At 43.2% G+C, this 18736-nt stretch overlaps 1 protein-coding gene and 1 non-coding gene across 2 annotated transcripts in view; one reads left to right on the forward strand and one right to left on the reverse strand.

Annotated features, from left to right (window-relative positions):
- The first annotated feature begins 1784 nt into the window (after positions 1 to 1784).
- The window catches only part of CPVL (carboxypeptidase, vitellogenic-like), a 101968-nt gene continuing 85016 nt past the window's right edge, over positions 1785 to 18736 (forward strand). The window contains exons 1-2 of the mRNA XM_014537000.1: positions 1785 to 1913; positions 18079 to 18267. Coding sequence (XP_014392486.1) covers positions 18102 to 18267 — 166 coding nt within the window. The 5' untranslated portion in view covers positions 1785 to 1913; positions 18079 to 18101. The remainder of the gene's footprint in view (positions 1914 to 18078; positions 18268 to 18736) is intronic.
- TRNAH-GUG lies at positions 18632 to 18704 on the reverse strand. The gene has a single exon. It is a non-coding gene; the product is annotated as a tRNA-His (tRNA).

The following is an 18736-nucleotide window of genomic DNA, read 5'->3' on the forward strand; positions in this document are numbered from 1 at the left end:
CCTGCACACCAGCTGTGATGTCTGCAACATCTATACTCCCATGGCAGATAACACTGCAATTGGTGTGCCCAGTCCCAGGGCCAAGAGAAGGCCAGGCTGCTGGACTGAGCCTCCCCACTGGGGCTGGAGCTCAGTGGGGAAAGAGGAGGTGGCTTCAGACCAGGGGCAGGGGACCAGCTCTCGTGCGCCACCCCATTTAGGTGCAGATCACCTGGGAATTTGAACTTGGCCTTTCAGGTCATAATGAAGGTGTATTTGTCGCTGCAGGAAGTTTATTTAATCGTTTAATACAAATGTGCTGATGTTGGTCTTACAGGAAAATACTTTCCCCACCAGCACATTTTTCTCCATGAAGAGGTCAGTGGGATAACCTACGATGGTGAATAGTGACGGCTGCACATCCCGGGGCCAGGTGGTTTGTGCGGAGCCTCATTTAGTCCTCACCACAACCCCATAAGGCAGGTACTTACAAGAAAACCGAGACTCAGAGACATTAAGTAATTTGTTCAGGTCACAAAGTCAGTGCTAAAGTTAGCCTTAGTTGTATAACAAACCCCAGTGGCTTAAAGCAGCAGGGATTGGGGTCTTCCCCTGATTGGTGGGTTGGTGGAGCCTCAGTGCTGGTGGTTTCACCTGGGCTCACCCAGGCAGCAGCGCTCAGCTGGAGGGGCCGCTGAACTGGGAAGTGGCCAGGGCTTCTCTCACTTTCTCCCAGGTGGTGCTGCTCTCTCTGAGCGACCTCACTTCTCCTGCCTGGATCCTCTCTTTCCAGGAGCCACACTGGCTTGTGGGCAGGGGAGTCACAAGGTGGCAGTCTCTAAGCAGAAGGTGCCAAGCCTTTTGATTCCTGCCATGGAACTGGCACTTGTCCACATTCTAATGGTCAAAACCAGTCACAAAGCCAGCCCTGATTTAAAGAGGGAAAACAGACTCCACCTCTGCAAAGGAGCATGGAGACATTTTTTTTTGGTGTTTTTGTTTGTTTGTTTGTTTGTTTACCAAAAAATGGATAAGAGCTAAATAGCAGAGCCAGGATTCAAAGCCAGGTGGCTAGACTTCTGAATAATTGTGCCATATCTGAACCACGGGGCATCTGGGGGACTTAGACATGGGAAGGATTGTGTGGTTTGTCTTTCTCCTTGCAATACCTTTTCATTCTGTCTTCCCCCCAGAGTCTGGCTCAGTGCCCAGCACCCAGTGATGGTCATTAGTAAGTACTCAGGTCACTTACAAGAGATGTGACTCTGAATGGGATACCTAACCTCTCAATCTCAGTTTCCGGCCTGCAAAATGGGGGTAATTACGGTAATAGCACATCCGGTTGCACCAGGATTCCTGCGCAGTAACGCAGGGAAAGCTCTCAGCACTCAGTGCCGCACTCACCACTGTCTCAGTGTCAGTGATGGGACCGTGCACCAGCAGAATGCGCGTGGGCTTCTTAAACGGCGGGAGTGAAGCACCACTGGGTTTCCAGACGCAAACACTCAGCTTGCAAGCAAACGCTCCTGTGAGGCAATCATTTCGAAATACAGTGTTGAAATTCTAAGACAGCAGCTTTTTAAACGCAGGAGAGAAAAAACGCACAGAGGAACAAACGCACGGAGTCGACCCCTGCCCATCTTCCTCCTTTCGTTTTTAAGTTCCCCGGCCCCGCTGGGCTGCAGGCTGCTCCCAGGATGGGAAGTGCTGACTGGGCGAGGCCAGGTCGCGGGGGAGGGGGGAGGGGACCTACCTGGGGCCCCAGAAACCGGGGTCACGTGCGTCGCTGAGAGGGGCCCTTAAAAGCTGGCGTCCTGCAGGGCACTAGTGACGGGGAGGTGCGAGGGGAAGGGCTGTCTGGCCTCTCCTGACTGGGGAACCGGCGGGCTCGGGTCTGCGCGCACCGAGGCGGGAAGGAGCGCCCACTGCCCTGCGTAAGTGCGCCGGGTGCGGGCGCAGCGGGGCGGGTCCGCACCACGTTCCCGAACTCAGGGAGTGCGGAGCGGGTGGTCTCTGGAGCCCTGGGTCCCCAGATGGAAGGAGAAAGCGCGGGAGGATGCTGCCGAGGGCGGGTGGGCTTGGCAGGCTCAGGATTTCCAGGTTGGGGTACTGCGGAGGCTTGACCCCTCTGCCCTGCACACGCCCAGCCCCGGGAACACCCCCAAGGCGCCAGGCAGGATCCCAGGCGCTGGTCCCCGGGCTTCTTCCCTCCTGGGAAGCATGAGCGGTGGGGCCCCTCCATTACTCTCAGGGTGAGGCAGGAGCACCATCTCCTTCGTCCCTCGTCCCTCTTTGGGACGTTTTGATTCCGGGGTGCTGTGGAGACGTGGGAGCGGAGAATGCCTTGGATTTGAGTGCGCCCCACAAAAGGAGAGTTGGCTGGAGCGAAGGAAGGCAGGCACATGAGAAAGACTATTAATTCCTGGAATATAGGGTTAGGGGGAAGCCAGGGGTGTGGGACAGGCGACAGCTCCCTGCCCAGTGGATCGGTCCTGGCAGGGAACTCCTAGGAGCCAGTGGATGTGCAGAGAAATGGAAGCGCCAGTACCTTTAAGGTCAACTTGGTCTCACGGGGAAAATGGGCTTTTGCCATATTTATGGATCCGAATCCCAGCTCTGCCTTATACGAATTGGTGACCTTGAGCAGATTATTTGAATTCACTAAGGCTTAGTCTCTGCACATTTAAAAGACACTTGTTGCTTCCCTAACCAGATTGGCTCGGTGGATAGAGCATTGGCCTGGGGACTGAAGGGTTCCAGGAATAGAACTGGATCAGGGCACATGCCTGGGTTGCAGGCTTGATCCCCAGTAGGGGGCCTGCAGGAAGCCACCGATTAATGATTCTCTCTCATCATTGATGTTTCTATCTCTCTCTCCCTCTCCATTCCTGTCTGAACTCAATAAAAATCTATTTTTTTAAAAGACACTTGTTTTTCCCTCTCCCCTTAAATGTACAGCTATTTTTTACGTGTGTGTGTGTGTGTGTGTGTGTGTGTGTGTGTGTGTGTTGAGTAAGAACAGAGAGTTAGGAGAAAAAGAGATCCAACGAGAACGCATTTTACTAACTTGAAAAGTAACTTTTAAGAAAGTTGTTTAAATAGGAACCGGAACACTTTCTTTTTAAGTAGACTGCACTGGCTTTGTGGGCATAGGAGAGTCTGTACGGTTGTCAAGCCCCTTGGGCTGGTGGGCTTCCTGGACTTCTACCCCAGGCTAACCTAAGCCAGGGGAAACCCTTTGTCTAGAATGCCAGTGTTCTTTGTAAGAAGCTACTCTATTCCTCTTTCCTAAGGAATTGGCTGGTTTGGAGGGACGGACCCCAATGTATGTGAATCTAGCTTCTAAACCAGTTTGCGTGGGTTTCTACTGGCCTGATTTTATAGCCTGAGAGATAAGTGGGCTTTGACTGACAGGAGGTTCAAATGACGTAGAAGAGTATTAAGCAAGTCCACTGGGCTTACCAGTCCACTCCCCTTGAAAAAATAAAAACAAGAAGTGTTGTAGGCCGTGGGAATGGCACCAGGTGTCTGACCAGGGAGTCAGACCAAACCTAGGTTTGGCAACCTTGATACTTGGGTTCTGGCTAGGGAAGAATTCAGAGCCAAGATCCAAACTGGAAGAGAACATTTATTTGGTAAATCAGAGGTAGAAGAAGTAATTCCTAGAAGAAATGGGCATAGGAAATGAGTTATGGAGGTAAAGGAAGGGTCCTTGGAGCTTGGGAGTGAGAAAGCTAATAGTAACATGCCTGGGGCAGGGAGGGGGACATGGAGGAGAGAAAGGGGGAGAAGGGGAGGGAGAGATGGAGAGGAAAGGGAAAAAGGAAAGGGAAAGGCACTGGCCTGCCCCTGGGAGATCACACTGGGTCCTCCCTCCTCAGGGTTTTAAGGGTGGAGATTTTAGGGGAGGCCCCAGGGGAAGATCTTAATAGAATATCCAGTAGCTTTCCAGGTGTGTCCATTCAGGGTTGTGGTCTCCACTCATTGATTGTCCAGCACCAGGGCAGGGGGTCACTCTCCAATACAGCTGGTCCTGAGGGCAGCTGTGGCTGGTGTTGCTGCTTTTCTGGGCCTGGAGCTGAAATACAACTGAGGCCTAGATGTCATCTCTAGGGAGGAAAGGTCAGGGGTCCAAACTGCCTGAGCATAGGTATTCACCCTGGGGGAGCGGTCCCACCCTACAACTGTCCTTCGCTAGGCACCCAGGACTTTCTGCCCTGGTGACCTTCTGTACCTGGCTCATCTCCTTGTTCTGCTCATGTCTGTCTGAGTGCCTCCCACAGAAGCAAACAGCATGACAGTATTTTGTTAATGACTTTGTTTTGTTTCCAGAAGCATAGCATTTGTCAGAGGAAACAATGTGTTGAATGCTACTCTGGTATGCACAGAACTAAGATAGTGAGGGAGGGAGAGCTTAGTTACTGCCTCCGAGAACAGCGCATACCCATTTATTAGCACCCAAATACCCCTGGGAATGCCCCATTCTTAAGAGGAAGCCTAGTGTCCTTGAAAGAGAGAACATGTTTATTTACCTTCAAGTGTGGCTCTGATACCTCAAAGCTATGTACCATTAGACAAAGTACTTCTGTTCTGAGTGGATACAGGAGATGGAATACATACATGCTTACTGTGTGCAGGCATTATGTTAAATGTTTGCACACACAGGGTCCTTCTTGTGGCCCCTCTGGTGTGGCCCCTCTTCTTGAACTCTGTCATTATGTTAAATGTTTGCACACACAGGGTCCTTCTTGTGGCCCCTCTGGTGTGGCCCCACTTCTTGAACTCTGTCAAACTCCCTCAGAAATGCCAACCCCTACAGCTAAGTTTAACAATCACTTCATTAGTTCTCCTTAAGATCACACATTTGGTCCTCTGCTGAGTTCTTTTAGAGCAGTGGTTCTCAACCTTCCTAATGCCGCGACCCTTTAATACAGTTCCTCATGTTGTGGTGACCCCCAACCATAAAATTATTTTCGTTGCTACTTCATAACTGTAATTTTGCTACTGTTATGAATCGTAATATAAATATCTGATATGCAGGATGTATTTTCATTGTTACAAATTGAACATAATTAAAGCATAGTGATTAATCACAAAAACAATATGTAATTATATATGTATTTTCCGATGGTCTTAGGCGACCCCTGTGAAAGCATATCTGTGGTCACTTTCTCCTTTCTCCTTACTTTCCTTCCATTGTGAGACTTTGGAGAGAGGGGGAAATAGGATCTGGGGCCTCCAGCAAGATTGTATTGACTCTGTAATCGATTATTATTGACTCAGTAGACATAAGGATTGTGCTCCATTTTCCTTCCTGAAGTCGAAAGGGGCCAGTTGCACACTGAGCAATATAGGATTCGGATTGGGAGTGAGGCCATCACCCATGAGAACTTGAATTGAGCGCAGTGCTGATTGGTAGTGGCTTAGAGACTGAGCTTCTTGCACCTTATTCTAGCACATACCTGGTCTGCCAGAGTTACTGGGTTTGTGCCGGTCTCTTCTCTGTGAAGGCAAGTACTAGTACTGTATTATTTTCACCTTTGACTCCATGAATTTTAGCAAAGTATCTCACAGTTTATCAGTTGCCCAGAAAATCTCTAAGGAATTGAATTCTATGAAAGGAGAGAAAACTGTGTGTGGAAAAGAGTGTGGGGGACTCGTTATGTTTGAAAGGGCCAGGGAATGTGATTGTGCCTGGGCAAAGTTGAGCAACAAGAAATGTAGGAAGTTAAAGACAAACCCATTCTGAGGCTTGTGTGGACCCCATGGTGCAAAGTTGATATTTGACACACAGGGAAAGTGACAGTCATAGCTAATTCTGAAAATGAAACAGTTTCCTGCCTGGGTTTCTTGATGAAGAATAGTATTATCGATCAACAAATCAACTGGAAATAATGTTTTTTCTCTCCCTCTAAGGATTGGAGTGTTTGTAGAATTGACTTGGCTTGGGAGAGAGTTCTATACCCTCGGGAATAGGGGCCGATCTCAGAATAAGAGAGCCCGCAGCTGCCCTGACGCTCTGGATTTATTGCCTCTTCTCTCTGTATGTTGTGGTCTCCCTCACTTCTCTACCTGGTCTCAGCACTCCTTTCAAGGGCATGTGGGAGCTCACTGATGAAAGACTACCAGGGCTACACGTGCAATGACACAGTTCGTGTTATTAGCCTACTTGCAGCACAGGAAGACACCCGGTCAAAGGATCAGGGATGTAGGAAGGGGACTCGGGAAGGTTTGGCCGTGTGCTGATTGGGTCAAAGGAGGAGCCAGTGAAGAGGGGACACTGGACGGGCTGTTGTCAAGTAGCCATGGCAATTGAGCAGCTGACCACTCAGCAGTCTTTGTTCAGGAGGGGGAGGGACAAGTGGGGCTCGGGCATGTTGGTAAGAAACCGGTGACTGCTCAAAAGAAAGGGCTGTCAGTCATCTGGCAGCGGCAGTGTGGCCTCGGGTGTGTAGAAGCATTGCCAGTGTTCTGTGGGGGACATCACAGTGTGATTAGCAGGGAGCTGATTTTCACTTTCTCAGGGATCTGGTATTCCCTGTTTCTCTGTCTGTCTGTCTCTTACACACACACACACACACACACACACACGCACACACACACACACGAATGCACTAATGCATTAGTTTCACAACAAAATCACATAGTGAGAAATCTAGTTACTGATGCCACTGTCTGCCCAGCCATCTAAGTCAGATTTGGGAATCATCCTAGATTCTGTTCTATTTCAACATATAATATTTCATCACTCCCAAGGTCCTGCTAATTTTACCTTCTGGTTATTTTCAATCTTCCCTGTTTACACTATTACTATCCCCTACCCGGCATCATCATCTTTATTCTGGGTTATTATAAAGCCCAATTAATAGTTTATCTGCCTTCTGTCTTTGTAGCTGAAGTCCATCCTTGCACCATGGCCATAGTATTCTTTACAATTATGAAGCCCTAGGTAGTTTCTCACCACTGGAGGGTAAAGACTGAGCGCTCCAACAACATCCCCTACAATCGCTTCTGTATGATTTCTCTAGCTTCTTCCTGCTCTTTAGCACTTTGTACTCTCTGCTTATATCTTGCCTTAGGGAGTGGTTATCTATTGCCATGCAACAAAGTTGGAAAAAGCATAACACCCACAGCCTAAGAAAATAGAGAGACAACAGCAAATGAGGAGAGTGGGGAAATCATTCAAGTAGGCATCAAAGTCAGGGTGAGCTATTAGCTTGGAGCTTCGCATTGGTCCAGGTAAGTAATGGTAAGGCCCTGGATTCGGACCTGGGAGTAGAGTTAGAGGGGAGAGGAAGAATTTGACAAACATCCAAGACATGCAGTGGTGGCTGGTTGGCTGTGGAAAGGCAGCAAGAGGGAGGCGGAGGAGTCGATCGATCTGGGATGTCCAGCTTCAGAGCTTGAGTATTTCCAACCAAGACGAAACAGGGAAGTAGAGACATGTTTAGGGAAGAAGGTAATAAGTTTACTTTTTTGAGTTATTGTTAACTACTTTTGATTTTTGTCAACATAATTCACATCCATGAGTGAAAAATCCAAGTCATAGTAATTCTCATGGCAAAAAATTGTATTCCTCTTTCTACTACTCTCCACGCTTCTCTTCTCTCTGAAGAAGAAGTCTCATCCCAGGCTTTCACCTGTTTCTTCTAGTATTTAACTCCAAATTTCTCAGTGATCTGCCTAATCTATTTCTTGATTTCTTGAACTCTTTCTTGATTTAGAGTTGTACTTAAAAAAAATCAACTTGAGGTATTTGTCTATTAAGGTGAGAACTTATCACTCTTTCCTAACTTATGTCTCAACTTGCCTCTCCTCCACCCTGACCAATGGTTACAGAATTTGTTGTTGTTGCTAAATTCATTCCTGATGAGGACTTTATTATGTAAGTATTGCTCATTGCTGAGCTAAGTAGTATACTCTCATTGCAATACCTTTCTTGTACAGTTTGATATTCTTCATTGAGTTAGTAATTGTCTCTTTTTTTAGTTTTCTATGTAATTATGAGGACTTCTGTCCAAGCCTGCTGACGGAACTGTAGTATCCTTATGGATATGATTTTTCACAAAAACTCATGAGGTAGTTAGTTACACGCTTTTTTTTTTATCCTTCCCTATGGATTGCTCTGTCTTACTGCTCCAGTCTGCATGGGTGGCCTTTAGATAGAGCTGTCATCCTGGGACCTCTGTCCTGTTAGTTCCCCTGTTAGTGGGATGCCACACCATTCTCTTTTTTACTTTACTTCCTCAATTTGGTGGAACACATTTGCCACTAGGTTTCTGAGAAGTGGTATATGAGAACCAATTTTTAAAAACATATGTACACCTGAACATTCTTTATCATTACACTTGTTTGATAGTTTGGCTGAGTATACAATTCTAGCTTAAAATTCATTTTCCTCTTAGAATTTTGAAGCTGTTGCCCACCCCTCCCTGCAATGCATTTTAGCTGCTGTTGCTACTTTTGAAACGTCTAGTGCCATTTTGGTTCTTGATTCTTTTAATGTTTGTTTTTTCTCTCTCTTGCTCCCAGTTTATGTAGTCTTTTTATGCCTGGAAACTGTTCCATGTCTTTTCATGCCTTGATCTGGGAAAATCGTCATCCCTTTCATTCTGCAAATCATGTCCATACTTATGCTAAATGTTTTTGTACTAATTCTTTAATAATCTCCTCCCCTGAATTTTATCTGCCTTCTTTTTCTAGAATGCCCATTACTCAGATATTGGTCTTCCAGAACAAATCTCATAATGACCTTTTTTCCTCTTATATTTTTGCCCTTATATTTGCTGGGAGATTTATGTGACTTTTTTGTCCCTTCTTTTATCAAAAATTTAAAACCGCTATTACCCTATTTTTAATTTTCAGGAGTGTGTTCTTGTTCTTTGTTTCTTTTCAAGACAACTTTCTGTTACTTGATGAATGCAACGTCTACTCTTATTCCTGTAAATAATTTTTTTGTTTTTGAAGGGCTACCTATTTCATGTATTATTGTTTCTTTTGAGGTGTTTTTCTTCTTCAAGTAGTTTCTTTTGGTTTTTCTTTTAAATTAGAGACTTTCTTCCCAATGTGCAGTGGTTCTTTGCAGTCTGGTTGTGTATTAAATGTGAGAAATGAAGTCACTGATTGTAAGTTTCGCTGTGTCCAAGGGATTTGTCAGCAGCTCCCTGGCGCCATGGAATTGATTGGCAGGACCAAGAAGTTCCACGGAGGACCTCACACGTCAGCGTCGCTAGGTCCTTTCTCTAAGAGGTTGCAGTTATCCCAGGGAGGCGTCCTCAGGCTCCTGCGCAGGATGAGGGATGGAGGCACATAGTGTGTGCTGCCAGCTTTCTTAGAGCTGAGTGTTCAAGGCCTGGGTTCAGGACATGTTCAAGTTCAAGGGAGAGTGTTCAGGTTATGTCACTGTGGAGACGTAGCTTTAAATTGGGTGCCTCTTCCCCAGTTTTTACTGTATTTACTATTCCTAAGTCTAGAGTTCCCCTGGTTTAATTTTTCAAAGAATTAGTGTTCTACAGAATAAGTAGGAGCCAGGCTGGGGGCGGTGGGATCTGAGCCTTTACCTGCTTTTACAGACTTGGACCAAGCCTTCTTTCCAGCCCGTCTCACCTCTGCCTTCTGCAGGCTCCAGCACTCAGAATGTCTGGGCTTTTCTGTGGTTGTGTAACGTGAATTAGCTGGCGTCTCATCTATATTCTGCTTTCATGCTCTGCACACTATTCGTTCCCTTTCCATCTCACGACAACAAAATTTGACCTGCCTTATGTGCTGCTGCTTTTCCTGTTCTCGTGGGCCAAGGGATTTATACCTTTTAAAAAATGTCTTCACTGCACTCTAGCAGTTTTATGAGGGGGCAGAAGTAAATGTGTTCAATTCACTCTGCCTTAGCACAAGGATTAGGTTCCACTTTGACAAGTTGCGTTCACTATGCCCATGGGGCCTCGGGCGAAAATGTGTGGCAGGCAGTTGGATAGATGAGGCTAGGCTTTTAAGAAGAGCTATTATTCTGAGTGGTGTCAGTAGAAGGTGCTAGTTAAAGTGATGAGATTACCCTGGAGAGAGAGTGGGGAGAGATGAGCTGTGGACCAAGGAGAAAATCTAAGGAATCCCAATGTTTAAGGGAAGGCAGAAGAAGAGGGAACTCTGTAGGATAACATTCTAGAAGATCTACAAGAGCACAGATGACAGAAGGCAAGTCAATGACAAATTGTCCTAAAGGGTAATATCATTGTATCAGATAAATCAATTAAGATAATGGCAGAAACTTTTGTTTTGGGGAATATGGAGATCATTAATGATTTTGGCAAGATGGTATGGACCGAAGTCAGAATGCAGCAAGCCAAAGAGTGAAAATAGCTTTTCTGATTTTAGAAACTGCTGATAGAAGCAATAATAGAGGTGTTTCCATGCTTTTTCTGTCGTCTCCACTTTGGATACTCTACCCACTTGATTTTAAAATACTTAATGAGGGGATTTGGTTTTGTATCCTTTTGTTCTTGCTAACTCATCCTTGTGTGACTTTGTTGTCTTTTGACAGTCCTGTGAAGATAGTTTAGCTGATTTGATTTTAGAAATTATTTCTGTGGATCAACTCTCATACCTTCAGGGCTGAGGTGTGCAAGCCATACTGTGTGGGCTTCAAATTCTGGATATGTGGGTGACACTGATACTATTACCCAAGCCTTTGTGTAGTTACACGTATGATGAAATGTTTGTAGCATAATAGAGACAGTGGAGTGCACTGGAAAAAAAATATTCCAGCCTGTTACACTCAGAATAAAACCCAAATCCCATTCTGTTTGAGGTCTCTGAGGAAGCCCCCAAATAGCAAACTTCTCTCCATTGCCTGAGTTTTGGAGAAATTGAGGAGGCAAAAGAGCAAGGCAGGCGGATAGCAATAGATCACTTTTATTACTGAGAGAGGCCGGGTTGAGTTGGAGCTTTTACTTCTGGAACAATGGGCTTCCTAGGACTAAAGCCCACAGTCGAGCAGAGCAGACTTGCCCCGCTGTTCACAGGCCCACACCTGGCGGAGAGAGAAAAACACTGCTTCCTGTGCGACAACAAGGAAGTTGAGACGAACAGTTTCCCCAAATTTATCAGCAGATATTTTTCCACCTCTCCCCCACCACCTGGTAGAGTGAGCAAGGAACTAACAAGAGGCCAGCCTCACCATTTATGGAAACAATGGAGCTGGGAAGAAGTGAGCCCCAAACACCACCATAATCTGATACCCGATCCCACTTTGTACCACCCTCCCATCACTCGCTGGACTCCAGCCTCATTAGTTAAGTTAGAATGAGGTCATAATGACAACTGCAAAGATAGCATTTCCAAATGAGGTCACATTCTGAAGGACTTCAGTATATATTCTGGGGGGAAACAATTCAACTGTCACAATTCATGCAGCCACTTTGGGCAAAAGATAGACTTAGGAGTCATCCTTGCTTTTTCCCATTATATTTGAGTTTATTAACAAATATTCATGGACGTGCCTTCAAAATGTAGCTGACCACTTCTCACCACCTCCACGGCTACTCCCTGACCCCGGCCTCTGTCATCTCTCCTAGATTATTACATCAGCCTCCTAATCCTTATTCTTTTAAAGTCCATATACTAGGTAACAACCAGAGTGATCATTTCACATTTCACAATTCTAATTAGACTGGTATTGCTCCTTTATTTAAAAGCCTCCAATGGTCTCCCATTGAAATTAGAAAAAAAAAATCCGAATGCCTATGAATACAGATAAGACTCCACATGTGTTGACCCTGACTACCCTCGAAACTCATCATGTGCCACTTCCTCCTACATCCACTCTATGCCTATCAGCCAGCAAACAAAGCTTGGTTGCACCTCAGGGCCTTTGCACTGCTTCCTCAAGGCTGGCTTTGCCCAGAGAAGTGTTTCCTGAACACTGTTAGCTCAGACACTTTCTTGAGGTCATTTGGAACAGTAAGGGCCTAGGCTAACGGTGTCCCTCCAACATATTTTGTTGAGTAAACAAAGGTCACAGAACGGTGTTCTATTACATTTTTAGATATTATACAAGAATAAAAAGCCTTTCCTAATGAAATATTGTTGGTTTGGGGAGTACTGGGATAAAGTTTTAACACATTTATTTACAGCAGAACTTCTCAGCAAAATAATAATTTAATTCTGGGAGGATATAGTATGTTGTACTTCCAAACTTACCTGGATAAGGAGGAGGATCTTGGCCCATGTAGCACCTTTTGGGACATGCTGGTATTTGGGGCTGTAGAATGGTCTTTGGAGACAGATAAGGACTGGCCTGAATTCCTTGTTCTACCACTTATTAGCTGTGTGAATTTGGGCAAGTAAGTTAAATTCTCTGAGGATCAGTTTCTCACCTGTAAAATGGGAGGTAATAATACCTGCATGGTAAAGGTTAGAAATAGAAATATAAAACCATTAGCACAGTTTCAGGACATAGGGAGCATTCAATAATTGATAGAAGTTATTGGTATCATTATCATGACAATGCCTTTCATCATGGGGATGGTCTTTCTGTTTTTTTATTTCAAAACTATTATTAACATTTTGGGCCATGTCTACTTTTTATTTCTACCCCCACTCAAATTTTCCTTCTGGTTTGATTTCAAGGTAAAAGTGTCCTACTACAGTGTCTGATCATATTATTTTCTCCGGTTGCTGATTATTTTCATTCCCTACCTGCCACATAACTCAAGTTTGTCTCCCTTGCCTGGGAGTCCAAGGGTATGGTGGCAGAGATAGGCACTCCCAACTCATTTGCAAGGTGAGACACCACTGTCGGCTGCCAGAGGGGTGGCCTGTGAAAAGGCGATAGGCGTATAGTCCCAGTGCCACTTGTGCAAATGGTTGCCCATCACCAGGTTTGCCAGGTACTATGTCCTCTCTGGAAACAGAGCACTTCAAATATCAATTTTAGAAATTGAAATGATGCCATAAGGAAGATGAGTAGTGGTTCCTTCAAAATAAGGGCTTTCTTTTATCATTTGTTTGCATGGATATCTTTTTCACAAAATAGCTAGATTTGGGATCTGGGTTGGTATTTCATTTAGGGTTGCACAGTAGTCCTTTAATACAGGATCCAAATGCTTTGGATATGCTTGAATAATCTTGAGAGGTGACTCTTTTTTAACCAGAGGAACCACTTTCTTGTACTTTTTTTTTTTTAAATTACAGATTTTGTGGAAATGTCTATTACTAGTTGGCCTGTTTTTGTTGTTTGGGGCAATGTTTTAATTGTGTTGGGAGCTATTAACGCCAATTAAACATGTGAGGGGACCCATGTAACTGTTTGAATTTCAGCTATAATAATTATTACATCAATGATTTTTACCCTTTAATTGGAATACTTTAAAGTGGAGAAGTTGGAAGGAAAGATGAAGAGAACACAGGGATGCTTGAAATGTTGGCTGTGTTTGGGCCTCATTGTGGAGTTTCTGTTTGCTTCTTCTCTGTTGGTGGAACACACCCCTTCCAGTGGCGGGCTCCTCTCCTAGAGGCCTTGCCTATGTAAGCAGGTTGTCGGTTGCTTCCACACACAGATAACAACTCAGCAGGATTCTCCCGTTTGTCTCTTCTGCTGGTCATTGCAATTGGAATTAACATTTGAGTTGATAGAAAGTGGTTCTCAGCTTATTTTTAAAAGAAGAAACATGAGACCAACACATGGAGGTGTATATTCAATAACCGGCTCTCTGGGGGCGGGGGGTGGCGGGGCAGGAAAACCCTAATTTGTGGTGTTTGCTGATGGCCATGGTATAAATATTCCCACCATGGCTGACTGGAAGCCATCCATAGGTGTCACTGAACACAGAGTTGGAAAGAAATGCCTGGTAGCAAACTGTTGTATAATCCACCCACCTGACAAATACAGAAAAACTTAACTCCAGGACACAGATAATAGTAAAATGCAGTAAGATAATTCAGAAAGTGGTGAGTTTTTATATTTATGACATTTTTTTTTCAAAAAATATATTTTATTGATTTCCCACAGAGAGGAAGGGAGAGGGATAGAGAGCTAGAAACATCGATGAGAGAGAAACATCGATCAGCTGCCTCCTGCATATCTCCCACTGGGGATGTGCCCGCAACCCAGGTACATGCCCTTGACCGGAATCGAACCCGGGACCCCTCAGTCCGCAGGCCGACGCTCCATCCACTGAGCCAAACCGGTTTCGGCGACATTTTTTAATATAACTTATTTAACGGTAAACTTTTATAGCGTAATTTGTAACAATGGCCATGTTGAACTGGCTCTCACAGTTCCTGGAAATCTAGTTGTTGGTTCTAACACACAGACCTGGATCCACAGAAGTCACTGTCTTGCCCAAGGTCTACTGAGTCAGTCATGACAGGATTAGTATGAACTTTTTCCGAAAACCAAATTTCTCTGGAAAGATTTACTTAGTAATGTTTCTTTTTTATTTGTTTAACTACAGCCTCTACTGGTCTATGAAAGGATCTAGGACCATTACAGGCTGTTATTATCTATCGAGACAACAGGAGTCAGAATATCTGAATGTAACTGTAACCAAGGACAGGAAAGTGGAATGCAGATTGGATTTAGTGCCATAAACAAATCCTTGCTTTGAGTATTGCTTGGCCCTACTACTCACTAGCAGAATAATCTTACGCAAGTCACTTACTTAATCCTCTGGTTTCCACTCTCCGGTTGGTAAGATGAAAGAATTGGGCCACGTGAACATGTATTATCTCATCTAGGTCTAAAATATCATGATTCATTTTTTTGGATCCATCTGTTCAACAAATATTTGCTTAGAACCAATTATATGCACATCTGTCATAGACTCTACTTCAGGCAGAATTAAATACAAATGTAAGAACAGTAACTGTTATTAGAACCTCTCACATTTACGCAGAGCCTTCTCATTGACCAAGGAGGACATGGACCCTGAGTCTCTGGGGTTCTATGGCTTCAGCAGGTCAGGACACGTCTTCTCAGAATGTTAGGGAGAGAAGGACCTATTGTAAGAGAACAAACAGAACCTGACTCCCAGGAAACGCAAGAGGTCATAACAGGTAGTAATAAGGAATATGAAACATGCTTTTTTTTTTTTGCCTTGTCTCTCAGTTGCTTCACTTTGTCTTCAAAACCAAAAATTGTTTTTTTTCTGATTATAAGATTAATGATTGTAGAAGATTTAGAAATTCTTAAGAAGTGTTAAATAAGGAGAAAATACCACCTATCCAATTTAATAGCTTGCTTTATTTTACCTAATATTTTAGTATATTTTCAAAGCATTGTCATAGATATATTAATTGCTGTATATAATTTTATCTTTTTGGTGTACAGAAACTTACTTAATTGGTTACATTGTTGACTGCTTTTATTATTCTATAAAACTCTGATAAATAACTTTGTTTATATTAAATATTGAACATCGGACACAATTTCCAACTGTAATATTTAAGGTTTAGTAAGATAGTGTTAGCAAATCATAAACTTCTGACCTTGAGCTTATTTGATTCTTCCAATATCCCTTTGTATTTGCCTAGATTTTATTCTGTTTCTAAAGTTCTTAAGAGGAACAGTTTGTCTGAATCCTTCAATATGGTATATTTGAACTGGAAATAGTGCCAATGTTTCATATTATTTCAAATAGACATATGATAAAGTGTATGGTGAGTAACTTTTTCTTTCACTTTCTATGGGTAGTAGATTCTGGTACAGGATTTATTAGTTTAGAAAGTACTCAATAATGTTCAATAAGTAAAAAGATTCAGGCTAGTTTAGGATAAGCAAAAACATCTGAGATGGATGTCATGGGGGGAAAAAGACTTTTCCATTCAGGATAATTGCTTTCATTTCATTAGGAGAGATGACAGCTTAGCACACAATTCAGGAATTCTGACTGTTAAGTGAGAACTGTGAAATGAAAAATATTGCTTTCATTCACCTATATGCGAAGCCATGACTCTAACAGTTGTTTAATCAAATGTTAATGTGATCTTCTAAGTTGACCCAACTCTTACTTTTATGAATTAAATATGTCAATTAAAATAAGACCAGCTTTGCCTTTCTTGAACATCTCTGAGTCAACATCTGCTTACAAGGGAACTTCTGTAACCAGCCTGGTTATTTAAATATTAATGGCTTCCATTAAAGGGGCCTGGAGGTTTGCAGCAGGAAGACTGAGAAATTAGAAGGCATCATTAGTTTCTTGTGTCTGCCCCCAGGAAAAAACCGTTTACTGGAAAAGCTTCTTCCACTACGGTTTTAATTCCACAGATTTTTTTCCCTGAACCAGTTAGAGTAAGATTGTTGATTTCAAGCATTCCTTAAAAGTAACTGCGATTAAAACATCAGCATAACAAATTCACATAATTAAAAAAAATTATTAGTACTGTAGTAGTCATTACCCTTTGGCTTCTTGGGAACCTAATTTCAGTTTCTAAATTCATTTTGTTCTTTATTATAGTCAATAATAAGCAAAAGCATTTTTTTAGCTACATACCGTAGATGATTGAGCTTGCTTACATTAAGTATGGGGAATTCTATTAAATTAACCGTGAAAGACTTTACAAGGATTACGTTTTCAATCCAGTTATAATTATACATTTTTATCTTGTTGGGGAAACGTGGCTCAAAAGCTTTTTAAATTTGCTACCAGTATTTTCATATTATGCCAAATTGGGTTGTGATGAACAGGTGGTTAATAGACTTTTACCCATTTTGTGTTTTTAAGATGTTTTAATAGTTTGGTATTTTAAAGCACCGAATAGCAGGCGTTATATTTGCATAGTTGCATATTTCTTTTTGCATCCAATAATCTGAGTGGAGTATTTATTCATTTCATATACTTTGCCTAGACTTTAGAGCTAAGAACTTGGGCCATGCTTAAATAGCAGTGATGCCGAGTAATGTACCAAGCCTGATGTAGGCATCATAATACTTAGCAGGATCAGAATTAAGGTGAAGCAAGTGAGGCACCTGCCTTTGGGTGTAACATGTAACAGTCCCAAAAAAAACTCAGTAATCAAGATAAGTAGTATTTTAATATACTCTTGGAAAAAAATCAAAATCAATGCCAAAAAAATCCATGGTGAACCAAATGTCAAAACTAAAAAGATGAGATTTGACCCTGCATCTCCACCTGCCTCACCTGACCCTAGTCCTGACCCTGGCTGAGTTGTAGTTCTGACTTCTCCACTGTCATGCCTTGCATGAAGCACTCCTTTGAGTCAAATTATCTTATCTAACCATGGTGATAATAATCCTCACTTTCCTGGTGGAGTTATTAAGAGATTGGAATCTGCTGAAAATACAAGGGAAGGCTCATTGTAAATACAATTTGCATGTTTGTTTACAAGCTAGGGAAATCGCCATGCAATTTTAAGCCACTATTATCATCAACCCAGATGAATACTCTAAGCAAACATCAGATTCGAATATCCTTGGAAAGCGTTGTGTTAGTAAAACTTAAGGCCTAACTCCTAAGTTTCTTTATCAGGGAGCTATAGGGGCAGGGACCTAAAAATAGTTGTAGGATCCTCCCTATCTTCCTTCTTTCTTTTTTGTTCTTGGATGCAAAGTGTACTGATTTTGTAAGCTATAGTAGAGGGAACCAGATCCATTTTGTTTATTTTAAATTTCCCTGCAAAGTGCCCATGGACAACTGAGGTCTCACCTTTGCTCACGCTCATCCACCCACTGGTGATGCTTCCCCATTTCTCCTGCCTGCCTGAGTTCCACCCATCCCACCTTGCCAAGGCTTTTCTAGGTTCTCTACCCTCTGTCGTGGATGGACTTTAACCACCACTCATTTGGTGATCAGTTACTGAGCCTTTGTTGTCTTGAGGCGTTAATCAACTCCATTGCATTTACTTCCCAGACCACAGTTTTAGAAATATAAACTGTTTCTCCAGCTACATAGTAAATCCCTTGAGTAACCCCCTATTAGACAGTTAATTTCAGGGTGAGCAGGGATTGGGTCTGTTTTATTTAAGTGGTAGCAAAGGGCATTTACACACAATTGTGTTTTGAGTGGATGAATGACTATGGTGCGTGTAAAAGGGTGAGGGAGATATTTACTCTTTTGATTCATTTGTGGAATGTTGTTTTCATCCTAGGCCTCGAGGGAATAGTTGGTGCCATGTGGAAGGCGACTGTTCTGTTGGCCCTGCTGGTGCTCTGCCCCGGTGGGGACGGGCTGTTCCGCTCCATATACAATAATGCCCGGGCTTCCCTGCCGTATAAGGGAAATGCAGGGCAGCCATTATTTCTCACTCCCTACATTGAAGCTGGGAAAGTCAAACAAGGTAAGTCTAATCAGGAAACCACTGGTGTACTTTCAGCAGTTCTTTTCCTTTTTTAAAAAAATCAATTATCCTACAGGATCTAAAATATATTCTGATAATTTTTTTACTCACTGGTTTTATTTCAAATACAAATGCTTTAGTGTCATCTATTATCAGAATTGTGAGCTAAAACGAGAGTGTGTCAGGCTATTTATTTAGTGGTTGAGTTCCTGCACTTCTTTTTTAAAATATATATATTTTATTGATTTTTTTACAGAGAGGAAGGGAGAGGCATAGAGAGTTAGAAACATCGATGAGAGGGAAACATCGATCAGCTGCCTCCTGCACACCCCCTACTGGGGATGTTGCCCGCCACCAAGGTACATGCCCTTGACAGGAATCGAACCTGGGACCTTTCAGTCCACAGGCCAACGCTCTATCCACTGAGCCAAACAGGCTACGGTGGGAAATGATAGTTTTAAAGATCAAC

Source organism: Myotis brandtii, unplaced genomic scaffold (assembly GCF_000412655.1).
Source record: "Myotis brandtii unplaced genomic scaffold, ASM41265v1 scaffold17, whole genome shotgun sequence".
Lineage (NCBI taxonomy): Eukaryota > Metazoa > Chordata > Mammalia > Chiroptera > Vespertilionidae > Myotis > Myotis brandtii.